The 20,384-nt window shown below is 36.8% G+C and overlaps 2 protein-coding genes across 2 annotated transcripts; both read right to left on the reverse strand.

Annotated features, from left to right (window-relative positions):
- On the reverse strand, positions 1 to 7,717 carry LOC128029307 (uroporphyrinogen decarboxylase). The gene is made up of 10 exons (XM_052617018.1): positions 7,550 to 7,717; positions 6,358 to 6,470; positions 6,177 to 6,256; positions 6,028 to 6,090; positions 5,740 to 5,937; positions 4,580 to 4,741; positions 4,318 to 4,455; positions 2,082 to 2,182; positions 798 to 864; positions 1 to 264 (listed from the first exon to the last, which is right to left on the reverse strand). Exons 1-10 carry the CDS (start codon positions 7,570 to 7,572, stop codon positions 100 to 102), a joined length of 1,110 nt encoding a protein of 369 aa, XP_052472978.1. The 5' UTR covers positions 7,573 to 7,717; the 3' UTR covers positions 1 to 99.
- A 467-nt stretch (positions 7,718 to 8,184) lies between these two features.
- On the reverse strand, positions 8,185 to 18,282 carry LOC128029302 (tyrosine-protein kinase Lyn). Its single transcript, XM_052617002.1, has 13 exons — positions 18,119 to 18,282; positions 14,764 to 14,897; positions 14,555 to 14,606; positions 14,374 to 14,470; positions 14,175 to 14,273; positions 13,980 to 14,083; positions 13,755 to 13,904; positions 13,268 to 13,420; positions 11,900 to 12,082; positions 11,733 to 11,809; positions 10,474 to 10,627; positions 10,152 to 10,283; positions 8,185 to 9,240 (listed from the first exon to the last, which is right to left on the reverse strand). Exons 2-13 carry the CDS (start codon positions 14,890 to 14,892, stop codon positions 9,038 to 9,040), a joined length of 1,533 nt encoding a protein of 510 aa, XP_052472962.1. The 5' UTR covers positions 14,893 to 14,897; positions 18,119 to 18,282; the 3' UTR covers positions 8,185 to 9,037.
- Positions 18,283 to 20,384: the final 2,102 nt, after the last annotated feature.

Genomic DNA, 20,384 nt, shown 5'->3' on the forward strand with positions numbered 1-20,384 from the left:
GAGTGGTTCACCCGGTGACATATCGAATGATAAAGCCATGCACACCAACAGTTGCTGTTTTTCTCTTGTGTTCAGGTCTCCTGACGAGAGAGGAACCTCTTATTTGCGGTTGAGGAGCTGGCGAGAGTGGATGTGAACGGCGTCTACAAACGCGCCCACATTTTCTGGGTCCATATCAGGGTACAGGCCATGGCCCAGATTAGCGATGTAGCCCTTGGTGCCAAAGCCCTCCAACATCCTCTTCACAATCTCTGATATGCGCTCCTGATCACACACAAATGCAAAGAAGCGTTTGGGTTGGATATCATACATCAGATTTGTTGAGCTCCAGGGTTTTAGACACAAGTAATGCTTTTAAACACAACATACTTCTATACAACAAAGACTAAAGTGAAATGAAGTGGAGAACTGGGGCCCGTTCTTCGTACCTCACTTAAAACATCTGAAATGATTTAAAAGATGCCAGATCTTCTAATCGTGATAACTGATATCTGGCTAAATGGGTTCTTCAAACTAATTTGCGGATTTGATTAAAACATCTGGATTAAGTTGTCGAAGATTACTGCGGGTGTAAAGAGCAGATGTGTAGATACTTGAAACCACGATCAGTTCTACTTAAAAAGCTATACAGCAAGTCCAGGACGAGCTTCGAAGAACCAAATAATCCAAGCTCATGCCAAATCGTCAACAATTAAATCCAGCTAACTGAGTTAGCGACGTACGAAGAACAGGCCCCAGGTTGGGTTTCAAAGGAAACATGATTCTGTTGGCTGTTGTTTTGATGTTTCTTTCCTCACCTTTGTGGCATAAAGTGCGCAGGGATCCATGTTGCCTTGCAAACTAACTTTTCCTCCCGTCCGGATACTGAAAAACACAAACATGACAATATATATAAGTACCATTCTTTCACTGAGAAATAGCCAAACATCACAATGCACTCACACAAGGCAAAGGTTTGAACACAGTTTTTGAATCTTTTTGAATCACAATCTTTATAAAAAAAAAAAAAAAAAAAAAAAATGATAAGCTGCTTTTAAAATTATTTGAGTTTTAGCTATGAGGCATTTGAAAAAACTAATACATAAAGAAACAAGGAATACTTAATATTCTGGCTCTGAATTGCAACTGTGAATCTGAAGGACAGCAGTGATACTGACCAAAAAAAAAAGCTCTTTATCCAGAACCACAACGATGTCCAAGTGTTTGAATGCACTTCATTTGGAGTTTGCCCAAACACTTAACTGATTCAGTTGCAAAGTGGAAAAAGAGTTCATGGTCAGATGTTTCGTTAATAGCACTGTCCAACGCTTCCACATTATAAAAGACATAAAAAAATGAATAAAATACACTTGCTTTTGATAATATCTAAAGACGAGGTATTGTTGCCATTGGTACTGGTCTTGGGCTTTCTTTTCATACATGTTAGCTGATGTTTTTATTTTGGTTAATTTAGATTTGTAACTATTATTATTAATATTATTAATAATAATAATAATAATATTGTGTACAACACTGTGGTCAATTATTAGCACTGTGTGTATTACTATGTGCTTTACAAACAAACTGAATTGAATTGCTGGAGGTGCTAGGAGAAACATGCTGTAAATCTGTTTTTTTTTTATCAGCAGGATAGAGCATCTTATTTTTATTAAAACATAGAATGGATGGTGCAAATGGATACAATCTGTAAAAAAAAAAAACCCTGAAACTTGATCACTTACGACTGTGATCCTAAAAACAGGGCTAAAGAACAAAAAGGAAAATGTCTTACAATGTTCTTACTCCAGCTGTGACACTATCTGAAATATGAGGTGCACAAATGTCATCTAATAAAGCGGACCAATCTGGAGCCAATCTGCCTAGAAGATGAGGCCAAAAAAAAAAAAATCACACCTACACAAATGTGAGATTCACTTCTTTTAAATAAAAGGATGAAGAACAAAACTGCGGTAAAGCACCTGGAAGCGAGAATAGCTTATGAGTGTGAATACTTTTGCAAAGCGCTGTATGCGTAGATATACCACAGAAATCAGAAAAAACTGAATCTCCCATCAAAGCTGCATCATATTTCTGTGACTGACCGTGCTGAACGAGGATCTATGGTCCAGTCAAGACCCACAACTTCATAACCAGACTCAGAGAGGTCCTCGAGCCCATAATGACCATCTTTAGCAAAAACGATCTGATAAATGAAACAGAAGAGACAAGTTATTGAGGAGCTGAAGGATTGTGGGGAACTTTCAAAAGAGATGCCTGGAAGAAAAGCTGACCTGATACTGACAACTAGTGGCGAATAGTGTTATTACAAGTGTGCATGTGTGTGTGTGTGTGTGTGTGTGTGTGTGTGTGTAGCGTGTGACACTTCTGTTCTCAGGATACCTGCGCTCGAAAAGAAAATGTTAACGATATTTAGTCATTTTCCTTAATAAATCATTAAATAACAGCTCAATAGTTTGTTTATATTTTATTATGAATTATTATCGTTTAAGACCGATTATGGAAAGCCGTTTTGACTTTTATTCTTTCACATGATATGAAAAAAAAACAAAACAAATTGGTAACACTTTAGAATAGGTAACACTTGTTAACTACAACATTTCTCTATATAAATTCTTAATTTGCTGCTTATTAATACTTAGTAAGGTAGTTGTTAGGTTTAGGTATTGGGTAAAATTAGGGATTTAGAATAAGGTCAAGTAGAATATGGCATTAATAGGTTCTTAATTAGCACGAATACATGGCTAATATTCTAGTATTTTATTTTGGATGTGTGCATAGTAATGAATTACATTTTGGATATGTGCATTATTTAATGACGAGTGCTGTCCCCAGAATGGCGGATTGATTACAAGGTGTAGAGCACAAAAGAAAATGGCAAATTCGATGGCCCTCTCTTAAAAAAATGTTTTTTAATGGTAGGTTTATAGAGATAGAATACCAACAAAATCCAGAAAAAACCCACATTATATAAAGGTTAGAAATTGATTTGCATTTCAGTGAGTGAAATAAGTATTTGACCCCCAAGCAAAACATGACTTAGTACTTGGTGCAGAAACCCTTTTTGGTCAGTGTAATCCTTGAAGACTTATCCATGACCCATCTTCAGTGTTCTGGCTGAAGGAAGGAGGTTCTCGTCCAAGATTTTACAGTACAATGTCCTGTTCATTTGCCCCTCAATGTGGTGAAGTTGTCCTGTACCCTTAGCAGAAAAACAGCCCTGAATCATAATGTTTCCACCTCCGTGTTTGACTGTAAGGATGATGTCATAGTCAGCATTTCTCTCCCTCCAAACATGACGAGTCGAGTTAATCCCAAAGAGCTCGATTTTGGTCTCATCTGACCACAGCTCTTTCTCCCAAGCCTTCTCTGTATCATTTGGATGTTCTTTGGCAAACTTTAAACAGGCCTGTACATGTGCCTTCTTGAGCAGGGGACCTTGTGGGATTTCAGTCCATTGCAGCGTAGTGTGTTATCAATGTTTTGCTTTGTGACTGTGGTCCCAACTGCTTTAAGATCCTTAACTAGCTCCTTCCCTGTAGTTCGGGCTGATCCCTTACCTTTTCTCATGATCATCCTTACCCCATGAGGGAAGATCCTCCACGGAGCTCCAGACTGAGGCCGATTGATGGTTGTTTTGTATTTCTTCCATTTTCCAAATAATCACACCCACAGTTGTCTCCTTCTCACCAAGCTTCTTACTGATGGTCTTGTAGCCCATTCAAGCCTTGTGCAGATCTACAATCTTGTCTCGGACATCCTTTGACAGCTCTTTGGTCTTGCTCATGGTGGTGGAAGAGGTTGGAATGGAAGATACAGATTGTGTGGACAGTTGTCTTATTCACCTAACAAGCTGATATTAGGAGTAACTTCTTAAAGTGACAGGACTGATCTGTGTTCCACATGAGCACATGACCAATCTGTGGGAGCCAGAATTCTTGAGGTTGGTAGGGGATCAAATACTTATTTCACTCACTGAAATCCAAATCAATTTCTAACCTTTATATAATCTGTTTTTTTTTTCCCTGGATTTTTTGGTTGGTATTCTGTCTCTATCTGTTAAATTAAACTTACCATAAAAATTACAGACCCTTCATTTCTTTGTAAGTGGGCAAACTTACAAAATCAGCAGAGGATCAAATAAATATTTTCCCCACTGTAACATTAGAAAGGCATTTAATTCAAATAAAAATTAAGAATGTAATCGAAAAGTGGAAAATAACATTTCTCTGTCTATCGGTTACTTCATAATACAGTTAAAGCTAAAAACTAAAAGGGTGTTAAAGTTCAAGAGATATTAGAACGTCAAACTCTACTCACCATAGGCACATTGTCCAAACCAGATTCTTTGAGCTTGGCTTTGACACGACGAGCAATGTCTCTCAGATAAGGCAGAGAAAACTCTTTAAACTCCACTGGGCCCAAGCAACCAGCATGAGACTCGAAAACCTGCAGAGCCTAAAGGAAAGACATTTGAAGGAAATTAGATCAATATGGCTTGAAATTACATTCTGGGTTTGTACATTCTTTACTGAACATCTGAATAGTGCTACAGATTTTTAAAGTTCATTGGTTCTCTCACCTGAGCTCCAGCTTTCACCTGTCCGAGAAGATACTCCACTATGACGTCTGTTAGCTGGCTCAGGAGTTTGTGGCTGGCCTCTGGGAACCTGTAGAGCCAGCGTTTAGCTTTTGAGTGCGTCGCAGAGCCTCCTCCTTCAATCATGTAGGACATCAGAGTCCACTGCCATTCAGAAGAGACACAACAAATGATGGGGATCATTAATGACTTACGCTAACCTAGAATGCATTAATTTGATAAAAAAAAAATATATATATACCATATTTTCCGGACTATAAGTCACACTTTTTTTCATAGTTTGGCTGGTCCTGTGACTTATAGTCAGGTGCGACTTATTTATCAAAATTAATTTGACATGAAACGAGAGAAATGAACCAAGAGAAAACATTACCGTCTACAGCCGCCAGAGGGCGCTCTATGCTGCTCACTGCTCCTGTACACTAAGCAGCATAGAGCACCCTCTCGTGGCTGTAGACGGTAATGTTGGTTTTAAATAAATGCAATTTATAGTCCAGTGCAACTTATATATGTTTTTTCCTCATCATGAGGTATTTTTGGACTGATGCGACTTATACTCAGGTACGACTTATAGACCAAAAATTACGGTATTTGGAAATATTCTTACAATGCAAAATAGCCATTTTCTATTTTATTATATTTTAAAATGTATTTTATTCCTGTCATCACTCCAGTCTAGAGTCACAGTCACATGATCCTTCAGGAATTATTCAAATATGTTGATATAGAGCTCGAGGAGCATTTCTTATTATTATCAGTATTGAAAACAGTTGTGGAAAATATTTGTAATATTTTTGTGGAGAGCATGCTAATTGTTTACTTTTTACAGAAACCTCAAAAGAACAGCATTTATTTTAAACAAATCTAATGTAATGCAACTCTTCTGAATAAACGTATTACTTTATTTAAAAATAACATTTTGAATGGTAGCGTCTATAGCTCAGATGAACAAACGCTGTTTGCAGGAGCTTCAGTTATTAACTTTGCAAAACAACCATCTAGACATTTGCTTCTATTTAGCTTCCAAAAGAAATGCTAACTGATTTCTCTTTTAATTTGTTATCCTCAAAAAGCTTGTGACACCCTGTGCATTTTCAAAGCATGTTCTCTACTCATGTGAGGGTTGTTGCTTGCTTTCTCACCGGAGCTCCAGTGAAGCCGATGAGAGGCACTTTTCCCTCGATTCTGTGTCGTGTCAGTGTGATGGCTTTAAAAACGTAGTCGAGTTCAGACGACACGTCCACTTTAGTCTTTAGTCTCTGCAGATCTTCAGGCTCCTTCAGTGGTTCTGGGAAAGTGGGGCCCTTTCCTGGACTCATCTGGACCTCCATTCCCATGGCCTGGTCATACACATTTTATACATGAATACACACGCACACTAATGTTAACTGATGATATAGTAAGTCAGAGATCAATTGAACTTGAATTACCTGAGGGACCACCAAGATGTCAGAGAAGATGATGGCAGCATCAAATGGGAATCGTCTGAGGGGCTAAAACAGATCATTGGGACATTGTTAGAACTCAATATGCTATAAGAAGAGGCTAAGAATGAAGGTGCTGAGTGGTGCTGGCTGACCTGTAACGTCAGCTCACAGCAAGCTTCAGGAGAGCGGCATGTCTCAAAGAAATCCTTCCCTGCCCTCGATTCCCTGAACTCTGTTCATAAACCCAAAGAGACTCTAGTTAGTAAATATGCTGCATATAGTGAATAAAAAGAAGAAGTTGAAGGTAAACGATCACATGACTGGTACATCAACCTGGCAGATAGCGGCCAGCCTGTCTCATGCACCACACTGGAATGTGCTCGATCTCTTCTCCTCGAGCGGCTCTGAGGAATGTGTCGTTCTTCAGCTCTGGAAAGTCTTCGGGGCTGGGATGGAAAACAGCAGTGTCAAAATATCTCAGGAACTAATTCACACAACATTACATTTCACACATGATAAACATTTGTACTGTAGTGGAATTCATCTGTACTCATGTGTGACCCTTCCCTTTGGTTGAGATGATCAGGTTTCACAGATGTTTTAAGCAGCAAGTGAAGAGAGTAGATAAGGGCTTTCGAGAGTTTATTTGACTAACGGTTTCCTCTTTATTCACAGCATGATAAGCATTTGTGCAGATAGAGCCGCACAAAACACACCCTGTGATCTAAATCACAAAGCCACGCAGATACACACTACCGTTCAAAAGATTAAGGTCAGTATGTTTTTTGTTGTTGTTGTTGAAAAAACTGAATACTTTTATTCAGCATGGATTAATGCACTAAAATGAACCACGTTTTTTTTTTACATTGTTACAAAAGAATTAACTCCCTATTCTTCAAAGAATCTTTTTTTAAGTGTCTCCACGAAAACAACCGTTTTCAAATACGATAATAATAAAAGCTTTTGAACGATAACATTAGTGTATGTGATGTACGTTAAAATGTAAATATAGTTGTAATATATAATTATTATTTTATTATCAATACGGAGATAAAATGCTCAATGGTTATATAATAATAGACTTTATTTATTGATTTAAACACATTAACCAGTAATCAGCAGTCATGATTATAGCAAATATTTTTTCTTTCTTTTACACTTAATTTCTGACATTTGAAAACTTTGAACTGTACAATGACGTCCAAGGTACATTTGCACACGTCAAGAAAATACATTTGTTCAAAACATAAGACAGCTGAAGGATACGAGTTTCTCACAGTTTATAGTTACTAAATTGAAACTGCGTATAATAACATGCTACTTTGTGTTACCTGCCTGTATAATCGATATATGCTTTATAAACGAATCTGCTTGTATCTTAACACAGATTCCAGTCGCATAACTGAATGCGGAGATATAGAATTATTTGATCTTGTCAGTGTGGGTTCTACAACAACACGAATAATCATTATTATAATGAAATCATGAAAACACGCCGATAAGCATTCATTCACCATGAACTTACAGAATCAAGCTGTCTTTATCCATTATTGCCAGCGTCAAAGGAAGACTTGAATAAGAGTGTGCAGGCTTTGACAAGCTGTTTTACACTGACTGACACTGTGTTGTTACAAAATGAACAACGCCATGTCGCCAAACTGAGGGCGCGGCCATCTTGAAATTGTCACATGACCATGAATGGGCGGGCGGGACTTAAAGGTATAGTTCTCCAAAAAATGAAAGGTTGTGCCAAGCCTGTATCATTCTTTCTTCTGCTGAACACACAAAAAAGATATTTAATATATATATATATATATATATATATATATATATATATATATATATATATATATATATATATATATATATATATATATATTTTTTTTTTTTTTTTTTTTTTTCACTGGGGGCCATCAATTGTTCGATTACCTATATACAATTTCTTATTTTATGTTCAACATAAGAAAGTAAATCATACGGGTAGGGAACACATTGAGGGGGAGTTGAGTGAGATCAGAATTTGAATGGTGAACTATCCCTTTAAAGACCCATCAGATAAACAATTTAATGTAATATCCTTAGTTTTGGTAGCATTGTATTTTATGTCTTCTGTATTTCATGCATATGTATTTTAATATAGAAGTCTGTAAAACCTAGAACTGCGTTATCAATCACAAAAGATTAACTTTATTAGGTTTCTAGATAATGTACAAATGTACAAAATATTTAAAATATACAAAGCATTTCAGTCATAGCTAATCAAAGACCGAGCAATTTACTTAATTACAAAATATTGCCCTCTGTCACTGTTCATTATTGTAGCATTATCAATATTGTTATTAAAATGTTATTATTTTTTATTAAAAACCAAAACAAACAAACAAACAGTGGTTTACAGTGTCTGGATTTCATTTAGTCATCCAACTATTTTAATTTAAACCAGAGGTTTCAGACTATGATGATCCTTTTCGAGGGTCCCACCCACTTACAAAAACACATGGACAGAGATATAATGTCATTTATAAATGTTTCATTCCATTTGAAAAAAATAAAAAAACAACAACAACAACATTATTTTGATTCAAATGTATTGGTTTAGCTCCATTTACAATAAATATCCTTCCTTGGACAGCCCTTAAAGTAAAATCTTTTATTTGCTCTGAATTTATTTGCGGACCCTATAGTAGCTCCCAGACTCCAGTTTGCAAAGCCCTAGCTTAATTTTTTTTTTTTTTTTTTTTTTTTTGATGTGTAAAACTAACAATTAAACTTTGGTAGGCTACTTTGAAATATATAATTATTTACAAATTGAAATGCAGCCATTGAAATCTGAATGTGAAGAGCAAAACAGGCTGTTCAAACTTCAATTTGAAGCAGAAATAGAAAATCTGAACCTTGCTTACACATAAGTAAGCAGATTGATCCCATTATTAGTTACATATTAGAACATCGATTCATAGATCTTTTGATCATCTTGAAACAGTACAAAGATATGACGGATGAGTTTGCGTCCTCATGGCTGCTGCTGGTACTGGCCCTCGGTGGCTGTGTAGAAGTCATCTAGTACACTCTGAATATAGTCAAACGTGGGCCGGTCTTCTGGTTTAGTCTTCCAGCACGTGGTCATGATGTCATAAAGTTCAGTGGGACAGTTCTCAGGACGGGGCATCCGGTAACCTCTCTGAACAGAGTTCATGACTTCACCGTTACTCATGCCTGAGGCACAAAAAAGAAAGTAGTGAAAGTGTAAGTGGACTGATAGAGAGAAAGAGGAAAAACTGAGTAATAAATGTCACAAGGAATATTTTCAGAAAGGTATTTTTGTCTACGATTATGACAAGACACCACAGGTGTTTGGACTAATTTTAACTAATAGACATCACCATACTTTCCTAGTTGATTAATCACAGTACAAGATGACAAAACTTTTTTATTTTTATTTTTAAATATGCAATTGATATATTATATAATTAAATATGCACTCATTTGCATACATTTTCAAGGCAGAAACTGTAACATTGGATAAAGCCAGGTTCAAAATTCTTGTTTCATTTTGTGACATATTAAAGATCGTTACAAAGGGGATTTTGGATATCTCCGTTAATCAGAAAATACATGAATAAATGTGTTATGTTTTTAGGAACAAAAAGGAAGAAAACGGTAAAGTTCGGTTAATGTAAGTTCTAGAAAAAGTGGAGATGTTTTGCTCAGTGCAATAAATTAAATATATACTTTTTATACTCTTTCCACCAGTCTAAAGGAAGACATGTAATTAAAGCAAAATTGGCCAAAATCTCAAAACTGACCAGTGAATAAAACCTATTTGCCTTTATAGTGTTTTCCCTTAAAATAGAGCTAAATATATTTCTCAACCAATGAGTGCTCAGGATGCAAGTCATTATTTTTACAATTACATTCAATAACATCTGCATCACAGAAAGGACACAATTCACAGTTTCAGAAATTTCAAACGGAGCGAAACCGAAACGCTTAAAGTACCTAACACCCTTTGACCAGAAGATGTCGACAAAGTCCTGACAAAACAATCTGCTGCTAGCTCTCAATATACTGAAATGCTTTAGCTCAACTCAAATGTAATCAAGGTGCCATTAACACAATTCTATTACCTGGATACGGAATTTTCCCGTATGTTATAATCTCATACAGGAGAACCCCAAAGGACCACATGTCTGATTTGATGGTGAATGAACCATAGTTGATGGCCTCGGGTGCCGTCCATTTGATGGGAAATTTTGCTCCTGAGACACAGAGCACACAAATTCACACAGATCAATCAGATCTGTTGATGCAGGAAAACTATCACAATATCAGTATGATTAACAGCCTTAGCAGGCACAGTCAGGAGCGCAGTCTGACACGGTATTGCTGTAGAAAATGACTCATCCATCCAATATGCCGCTAAACCACGGAAAGGTGTCAAACACTCACCTTCTCTGGCTGTGTATTGGTCATCCTCAATTACTCTGGCCAGGCCAAAATCAGCTATTTTACACAACAGGCTGTCTGAAACCAGAACATTAGCTGCTCTCAGGTCTCGGTGGATATAATTCTTCTTCTCAATGTAGGCCATACCTTCAGCTATCTGCAGAGACACACACAAACTCAGCATCGCTGACACTAACAAACATACAGTACACTCAGTTTGAAGATATTTTAAACTGAACACACTGACACAATAAATTGAATGTGCAAGACAGTAAAGACATTTATAATGTTACAAAATATTTTGTATAGCAAATTAATGCTCTCTTTTGAACTTTGAATTCATCAAAGAATCCTATACAAAGTTTTCACAAAATATCATACAGCACAACTGTTTCCAGCATTGCTTCTTTTAAGAAAAGAATCACTAAATCAGCACCTGTTCTCTTAAAACGGCTGAAAATTCAGCTTTGCCATTACAGGAATGTATTGAAATAGAGAAAATTTATTGTAATAGTACTTCACAATATTACTGTATGTCTGATCAAATAAATGCAGCCTTGGTAAACATGAGAGATTTCTGACACCCAAAACTTTTGAACATAAGAGCATATGCACACACATCTGTGTGAGGACTTGAATTAGCCAGTTAGTGGAGTGGATCATAGTAAATAAGCAGGATTTTTTTTTTTCACTTCAGAAATGGGTGTAGTCGCGAAGAGTAAAAGCTGCTTTAACAAAGGGAAAATTGTGTTGTCTCACTTCCCCATTGGCATCCTCTTTCACTCTCTGAAACAGGATATGCAGTTTTGCCATTTAGTGCTGTTTCACAAGAAATCAGATTCTAGGCTATCTTTTAACGTCCTTAAGACTCATAGAGAAAAGAAACATTCTTCCTTACATTTATTTTTTGTTTTTCTTCAAAAGACAATTAAAAGCATTGACTTTTGAAACAGTTGGTTATGACTGTAAATACTTTAACCAGTCTTTTTTTCTTTCTCATTTGTCCAAATCATTAACACACGTTACATCATCAATATTCCGGTTGTCACATGACACAGAAATTCTATCTTAAACTCGGTTTTGTAAATCTAATGAGATCTTTCATTCTTGAGAAAATTACTGACTGATAATTCTCTGTTTTAAATATGCACAGACAAGAGAATCTGTTCCTCTTTTTACTAATGGAAAAAGTGATGTCAGCCTTATGACGCAAAAACCCGTAAAAAGTTACCCCCAGAATCCGGAAACGGAGGGATTTTTACCTGTGCCGAAAAATCTATCAGCTTCGGTAACTGTACTTTGCAGCCAGCCGGACTTTTCAAGAAATCCAATAAGCTTCCTGCAGAAAAAGAAAGTCACTGAGAATACAATTTTCTTCAGGATTTCTCGAACTGTAACTCTTCATTTAAAGAGTATGTGTTTCTTGTACCATTTGCCATGAACTCAGTGATGATGTAGATGGGCTCAGTTTTGGTGACGACAGCGTAGAGGCGCACGAGTCTGTCGTGCTGTAAGGTTTTCATCAGGTTGGCCTCCTCTAGGAAAGCCTCCACTGACATTGTGCCCGGCTTCAGCGTTTTCACCGCCACTTTTGTGCTGTTATTATAGTAGGCTGCAAGCAAAAAGAAAGCACAATTAAAACTGTGACTGTGGTTATAAATAATCTTCCTGTTCCAATGCCACAGTCGCAGTCCAGCCACAAAACAGCGAACTAAAGGCCGAGTCTAGCACGAAACGCAACCATGGAACAGAGAATTCATCAGCAGAGATGTAGGAACCGTCAGTCGGTCCTGAAAAGCCTTTTTTAGGAACCGACTCCTCCGAATCCTCACATTTTCTCACCAGGGATCTTACGCAACTCACAGCTGTCCATAAACTACATTTCTCAGAAGTGATGACACGGTGCCAGGATGTGAAGGACCGTTACTGACCACGGGGAAGTTAACAGACACCAGACATGTTGCACAACTTGCACCGTGTGCTTATCCCTTGTTCCACTTAAATGCCATTTCCCTGTTCATCATTCAAAATTAAAGACAACTTTCAGAGCTTTAAAGTGGTTTGCATATTAATTATCTCCCGGACTTGTGATGCCTGAATGTGCATCTTAGCTGATGCAATCTAACAGTTTGTCTGAAATGTTGCTGAGACGTAACAAAGTGAGTCACAAGCCAAACAGAAAAAAGCCTTTCTGTCAAGTGCATCGGTCATCATACGGACTTCTAGTGTGTTTAAGGCACCAACAAGGCCTTTGTATATTTACTAAGGCCGCTTCCTGCAATTCATCATGTCAGCTGAAAGGGAAAGAGGCGTATGAATAATAACGAAATCCAAATGCAAATCCTAGCAGTTTCCTCCTCAGATCTGACTGATAAGAGTTTCGTCTGTGTCTTTCGGTCCGAGCTACAAGGGAGCCATTCATGCCAGGCAGAAGCCACGGCAGGAAGACTCGAGATTTGAATGCGAGTTGTCAAAGCTTTTATGGCTCAAAGAATTAGATAACAACAAAAAGCCGACACATGTTCAGAGAAGGTTGATTAACCGATATGAACACTGAAGGACGCCACTTCTAAGCCCGCTGAAGAGCCCATAAAACAGCGGGGATTTTGATCAAGCGCTTGGGGGATCTTAGAGACGGAGAGAATTTGAATAACAAGACCATAAAGAAGAGAGCGAGAGCAATACTTTTGGCGTAGTTTAGCAAAGCTGAACACGTAATGGACTTCTGATTGAGGAAACACTCCATGGCTAAATGAATGTTTGTGACTTCGGGGCAAATTCCAGATCTTTAACTCACCCATCCACACCTCTCCGAACTGCCCTGCTCCGAGCTTCTTCACCATCTTTATGGATTCTTTAGAGATTTCCCATGCATCTTTGTCCCAAGGTTTCTGTGCTTTGGGCTTCTCACATGGTTTCTCTAGTTTTCGACACAATCCATCTGCCTGTTCTGTGTCAAAATGATATGCATCCTTCTTATTTTAGCAAACCATACATAAACACACATCAATTAACATATTATATAGATATATATCTAATATTTAAACTTAAATAAATAACAATACCTGTATAAATGCATTAAATATATGTATAGATAAAACATGCATTTTATTAAAGTGACTATACACACACATATACAGTACATGTAATTAATTATTTGCATTAATATTCATTTCTACATGTATAAATAAATGAGAAACATTTAATATTAAAGCATGCAGTACATTTTATTTAGGCAGCTACACAATATATCAACGCGTATTTTTGGCATCCTTAGGACTTACTGTGGTAATGTTTTATCATGCTGCTGATGTCACTGAATGTGATTTTTGGAGATATGTAGTAGCCTCCATTATCCAGCGATCTGATTTTATAATGCTTAACAACATCCTGCCTCTGAGCGTCCACGTCTCTGACTGACAGTGAATAACTTCCTGTTCACAACAATGCAGAACAGATTACACCAAGCATTTATTTTGCCAGAAAGGACATTAGGAGACAGTGTGCACCTTTTGAGGTTTCACTCTCCCGGATGAGGTAGGACCCAGGTTTGTTAGCAGGTGCCAGCAGTTGCCTCTCTGCATCCTTCCGTGTGATATCTTTGAAGAACCATCTAAATTGCATGCATGGTAAATCAAGACAAACCAAGATGAATAAGATAAAGGGCTCAAAGCTGAACATATATGTATAGTTACAGCACTCACGCTTCTGTTTCCATAGTGTCAGCTTCTGCAACATAGTTTGATGGAATATATCCTTCCTTTCCTGTGGTCAAAGACCTCGCCTTCCACCACTCTCCGTGCCTGAAGAAAAAAAAAAATCACACCTCACAATAAACATCACACTTCAAATAGGGCAACAATAACAGGCGACTAGAAATAACAGATGATGACATTCACTCACTCTTCAAGAATTTTTAACTTCTCTCCTTTTTTAAAGCCCAGATCATCAGCATGAATGGCGTCATATTGATACAAAGCAATGGCTATTTTGTCCTTCTCTGTATTAAATAAATTAATGAATAAATAAATAAAATCAGTTTTACAATAGCATCAGAATGTGGAATAAAGCTCATCAGACCTACCTTCCATATTTTGGAACACCTGACCAGGCAAAAGGCCTGGAGTCGGATTATTCTGTGAAATAAAACATTTCGTATAATCATGATATAATCATGGATGTGTTTTAAAGGTATACTAAAACCCCTTCTCTTTAGAGTCTATGAAAGTCAAAACAGCCAACGTGATCTTAACATGACAAGATGTTTTCCCCCCATCACTACTCACTACTTACTATATTGGGCTTATGGGAGGTTGGATCTCTCACATATACAGTTTGGTCAGTACGTACTGGCTGCTGTTTGTTCCCTTCAAGCACACCTCCATTTCGGTCACCGTCCAACTTGGATTTTTTACAACCCATGTTTCCTGCACGAAGAAGATTGACCATTGTCATTTAATGAAATATGAACAGAAATTCAAACAAAACATCAAAACAAACCAAACCTCAATCGTGAAACACTTTTACATCAAAATAACTCTACAGTGCATTACATAATTATGCCTATACAATAAGACTAAGACTGTAAATATAGACGTCACCGTTTCGGTAGAGATAATTCAAATTAACCCAACTGATGCGGGGGAGATTCCAGACCCATGCTCTTTCCCTGAACAGTGATACTTTTACATAGCAGATACAATAAAAAACATTATTTAATTTAAATACAGTATATATTCATATTTATTCATTTGAATATTTGACAAAAAATGATTGTTTTATTTATCACTGCTTTTTGAAAAAGAAAATCATTATACTACAAAACGAAAACAATATTTATTATGAATATTTATTTAAATATATATTTAAAAATTATGAAAAAACATGAGTAAATATACAATTTAATTAATAATAATAATAATAATAATAATAAGTATTATATATAAACACACAAAGTTGTTTAATCTCTGTTTCAATTTTTAAGATCCATATTTCTCACATGAGAATGTACGGTTGTTATTTATGTATGTTCATTTAAGGGAAGTGGATTTTTTTTTTTTTTTTTCGTTTTGTTTAAAAGCCATATTTCATGATGAATACAGTTCCATGCTAAACATTAAAAAAAAAAAACATTTAAAGGCTCTTTTTAGTCTTTAAACTAAAGTGAAAGAAAAAGAGCACATTACAATTCATGTGGTACCTAAATTCATGACCAACCAGGCCGAAGTCCCAGAGAACTGATGTGATATGTGCTCATCTAAATAGGTCAGCTGTCGATAAGCAATGAGTCACTCGGCATAAGATAGCCAATATATATTAAGAAGCATCATTTAAATAACAATTTTCCCTTTAAATAATAACAACACACCCTCTCAACGTGGTAAAAGGAGTACTTGCAGATTGGAAAACCCAACGGAAGGTCAGGAGAACACATTATAGCAAACAAGCAATTCCCCCTTAAATATAATACAATTCATGTGCCAAGATGGTGGAGAGCTAATCAAGGTTAGAGTTTCACAGGAAAAAAACAAGGAATTCCCCTGCAAAAAAATATGTCCTTTGCTTATTCTCACAGCTGAGTATATTAGGGAAAGGTAATCATTCTCATAAATGCTGGATGCCGGCTTTACCAAAGCAACAGCAACAGGACTATCAGGAGGAAATGCATGTACCATTAATCTCTTGGCCAATGGACTTTCAGTCAATGAGCAGCTAACACTGAATTACTTCATTTCCTTTTCTACAAAGTGACGATAGATATAAATAGAAATGGATATAATGAATATATAGGAGAAGAGACAGATGGCAGTGTGAATTTCTAAAATAATGCCAAAACTTTTTTTATGATTTAATAAATATATGTATATTTATACATAATTATATCCTACATTTTGACCTAGCATTGCCCTCCCTCTGGGAAATTCTGTCAAGATTGCTTGCCAATTCTTTCTGCATCTTTTGATATTTCAGGAAATATTCGACACTGTTGCCTTTTGACCACCGTTTGAACTCAAAGTAGCCAAAAAACCTTTCCTATCCATGAAGAAGTCTGTGTACTTGGATAACATTTCTCATTAAACTCCACAACAGATAATGCAATATCTCTCAAAGCAACATACATGTTTTTCTGGTTATCTTTAGCCTGCAATCCATGTGATGTCAGAGGTACGGGTAAAAAGTGCCATCCACTTTCCTGAAGGTGAGATGTCATTAAAGTTGGTCAAATGGCTAAAGAACACTAGGCTGAAATCATGTTTGCGGCTGGACTCTACTGATGAGACAGTATTTTTAGATGTCAGCAGGAAACTTGTAACAGGGCTATAATGGTAGATTAATGTAAGAGCAAGCAGGCCACTGGAGATGCACACTTCCTTCTCTGGCCAGCGTTTCTATGGTTTTCAGTAAGACAGGAAAGACAGAGACACAAAAGACCTCTCAACTACTTCTGAGTTTCAGCCTATATTCTGCACATATAAAAATGCTTTATGTATCTTGAGGTTATCTTGTTGAATGATGAAACTTCATCTAGGCTATTGAACTCTGTTTTTTGTAGCCTGCAGATACAGAAACCTGAGGCTGGAGGAAGGCCAGTTAGTGTATAGGCCTAATATCTGAGAAACAAAATAAAGAAAAGGGCGTCTCTGCAACTACTCAGGTTCAAGTGTCATGGTGTAAAAACTCACCACCTCAGCAAAAAAAAAAAAAAAAAAACAACAATAAAAAACTAAAAGAGGGAAGCATGCCGTGAGAAACCCTGACCTTTACTAAAGTTGATATTTCAAATGATCTTTTCATTTCAACTGTAAAATGGAAATTAAATGCAATATTTGACAGAAATACAGATACGTCCTGATGCAATTTCAACGGTCAAGCTTGATGATGACAACATACATTTCTCAATTGTTTCATTTTACCATGAACTTTATCTCTGATGTTTTTCCTAGCATTCATTAGGAGAAATTAAAATAGATTAAAATGTGAGATATCTTGATCTTAGATGTAGTAACTGAGAATTATTATTTCATAATCAAATCTCTGACAGGATGGTATCTTAGAAAATCTAGCCCAGTTTGAGACATTTTTAGATGCCGTCTGAAACTGTGTAAAATCTAAGAGACGTGAAAATATTAAAGTTTTTTTTTGTTTTTTTTTTGTTTTTTTTTTAAGAGACGTATCTAAGCAGCAGGATAAATTATTTCCTTCTCTTTGCGATAGAGAAGAAACGAAGAGATCTCATAAGTGATTTCTCTTTCCAATGGGAAAGTTGTGGTTTGTAATGTTGTGCGTGAATCTTTCTAAAACTCATTCTGCGCGGTCAAAGTGATCATATAAAACTATTGAGTTAATAATTATTCAGAATTTACAGCCAGCGGATTACTTCAGGAAAATTATTAGACTAGCAGGAATTTTCTATTTTGGCAGCTGTAAGTTTTGTTCCATCAAAACACATTTACATCGCGTTGAATCGATATTTAAACATGTCTACATTAGGAAGAAAAGCAAAGTGTAACGTTACGGGGTACAGCTTCTTTAATCTTGATACAACACAGGAGAAACGTTAAATTACACCTATACTGTAACACCAGCACAACAGACTGTCAGAAAGTATGTACAATAGTAAAACAAACAAGGAAAGAAGTTCACCCACCTGTCAAATGTCAGAAATAGTGGTTAACTCTCATTTAAAAGGAAAAGTCTCTGAGTGAAATGAGCGCGCGCTTGTAACTCTCATTGAAGCGACTCGTACAAACACAGAATGAGGAACACAAGACTGGACGCTGCTGTTTTCACTGCTCTTTCAACTTCCTGGTACAATATTTACCATGTTGAACAGAGTTCAGTTTTATTTGTTTGCATAAAGCCGCAGTGCCATTACGTTTGCCAAGTGTCAACTCTGTGTAGTATTGGGGACAAAAAAAGTATAGCCTACATGTAATCACATGACGTGGAAGGAAAGTAAGCATTCACTGGGCTACATTGACATTTACATTTATTCATTTAGCAGACGCTTTTATCCAAAGCGACTTACAAGTGGAAGTAATCAAAAACAACAAAAAGAACAATGAAATATAAGTGCTATAACAAGTCTCAGTTAGGTTAACACACAGTACACGTAGCATGGGCTTTTAAACAATATAATAGATAAAAACAAAACAGAATAAAAAAAGAATAGAGCAAGCTAGTGTTAGAGCTCTTTACACACACACACACACACACACACACACACACACACATATATATATATATATATATATATATATATATATATATATATATATATATATGCACACACACACACACACACACACACACACACACACACACACACACACACACACACACACACACACACACACATATATATATATATACATATAAGCACACACACACACAACTCCAAAATAAATGAAAAGAAAATAGAATACAAAAAGATTAGAAAAGTAGTTACATTTTTTTTTAAAGAATAGAATTAGAATAGTGAGTGTTAAAGTAGAGGGTCAAATTAAGATGGAAGAGATGGGTTTTAAGCCGATTCTTGAAGATGGCTAAGGGCATTGCAATAGTCCAGCCTGGACAGAACAAGAGCTTGAACAAGGAGTTGTGCAGCATGTTCCGAAAGAAAGGGCTTGATCTTCTTGAATTAAGCAAATCTGCAGGATAGGACAGTTTTAGCAATGTGGTCTAAGAAAGTCAGCTGATCATTAATCATAACTCCAAGGCTTCTAGCTGTTTTTGAAAGAGTTATGGTTGATGTGCCTAACTTGATGGTGAAATTGTGATGAAACAATGGGTTTGCTGGAATCACAAGCAGTTCTGTGTTGCAAAGTTGAGTTGAAGGTGATGGTCCATCATCCAGCAAGAAATGTCTGTTAGACAAGCTGAGATGCGAAATGACAGAACCTAATGATGCCATGTAGACAGAGAAGTGGTCCAAGAACTGAGCCCTGAGGCACCCCAGTAGTTAGATGTTGTGACTTGGACACCTCACCTCTCCAAGATACTTTGAAGGACCTATCTGATAGGTAAGACTCAAACCATTGAAGTGTGGTTCCTGAGATGCCTTTTGCCAGTAGGGTTGATAGGAGATCTGGTGGTTAACCATGTCAAAAGCAGCAGACAGATCAAGCAGGATAAGTACTGAAGATTTGGATTCCGCTCTTGCCAGTCTTAGAGCCTCAACAACTGAGAGCAAGGCAGTCTCAGTTGAATGTCCACTTCTGAAGCCAGACTGGTTGCTGTCAAGGAGGTTGTTGTGTGTGAGAAATGTAGAGACTTGGTTGAACACAGCTTGTTCAAGTGTTCTTGCAATTAAAGGAAGAAGGGAAACTGGTCTGTAGTTCTCTAAAAGAGATGGGTTGAGGGTGGGGTTATACGAGCCTGTCTAAATGATGAGGGAATAACACCAGTATGGAGGGATGTGTTGATGATGTGAGTGAGTGCAGGTACAACTGCAGGAGAAATGGCTTGAAGTAGATGAGATGGAATAGGATCAAGTTGGCAAGTAGTAGGGTGATAAGAAAGGATGAGTTTTGAGACATCTGCCTAAGAGAGTGAAGAGAAGGATGTAAATGAGTGTATGTTTGGTGGTGATATGAGCTTGACTGTGGTGTGGAAAATTGTGCACTGATGTGTTTAATTTTATTAATGAAAAACGTGGCAAAGTCGTCAGCTATTAGAGATGAAGCAGGAGGGGGAGGAGGAGGACAAAGAAGTGAGGAAAATGTTTTAAAAAGCATGCAAGAGTTAGATGAATTGTTAATTTTGTTATGGTAGTATGTCATTTTAGCAGTGGAGACATTAGCAGAGAAGGAAGATAGGAGTGACTGATACACATTAAGGTCAGTAGTATTTTTGGATTTGCGCCACACCTTTTCAGTATAGCTCTAAGCTTAGAACAGTGTTCACGTAGAACA

Source organism: Carassius gibelio, chromosome A2, assembly GCF_023724105.1.
Source record: "Carassius gibelio isolate Cgi1373 ecotype wild population from Czech Republic chromosome A2, carGib1.2-hapl.c, whole genome shotgun sequence".
Classification (NCBI taxonomy): Eukaryota; Metazoa; Chordata; class Actinopteri; order Cypriniformes; family Cyprinidae; genus Carassius; species Carassius gibelio.

Coding starts and splice junctions, on each gene's coding strand:
- LOC128029307 (XM_052617018.1), bottom strand. CDS start 7,572: ATGGATAAAGACAGCTTGATTCT. Junction 4,742..5,739: donor TCGGCTTCACTGGAGCTCCG/GTGAGAAAGCAA, acceptor TCTGAATGGCAG/TGGACTCTGATGTCCTACAT. Junction 865..2,081: donor ATAGATCCTCGTTCAGCACG/GTCAGTCACAGA, acceptor TGTGTTTTTCAG/TATCCGGACGGGAGGAAAAG.
- LOC128029302 (XM_052617002.1), bottom strand. CDS start 14,892: ATGGGTTGTAAAAAATCCAAGTTGGACGGTGACCGAAATGGAGGTGTG. Junction 12,083..13,267: donor GTTCGGAGAGGTGTGGATGG/GTGAGTTAAAGA, acceptor TTTTGCTTGCAG/CCTACTATAATAACAGCACA. Junction 9,241..10,151: donor CGGGAAAATTCCGTATCCAG/GTAATAGAATTG, acceptor TTTGTGCCTCAG/GCATGAGTAACGGTGAAGTC.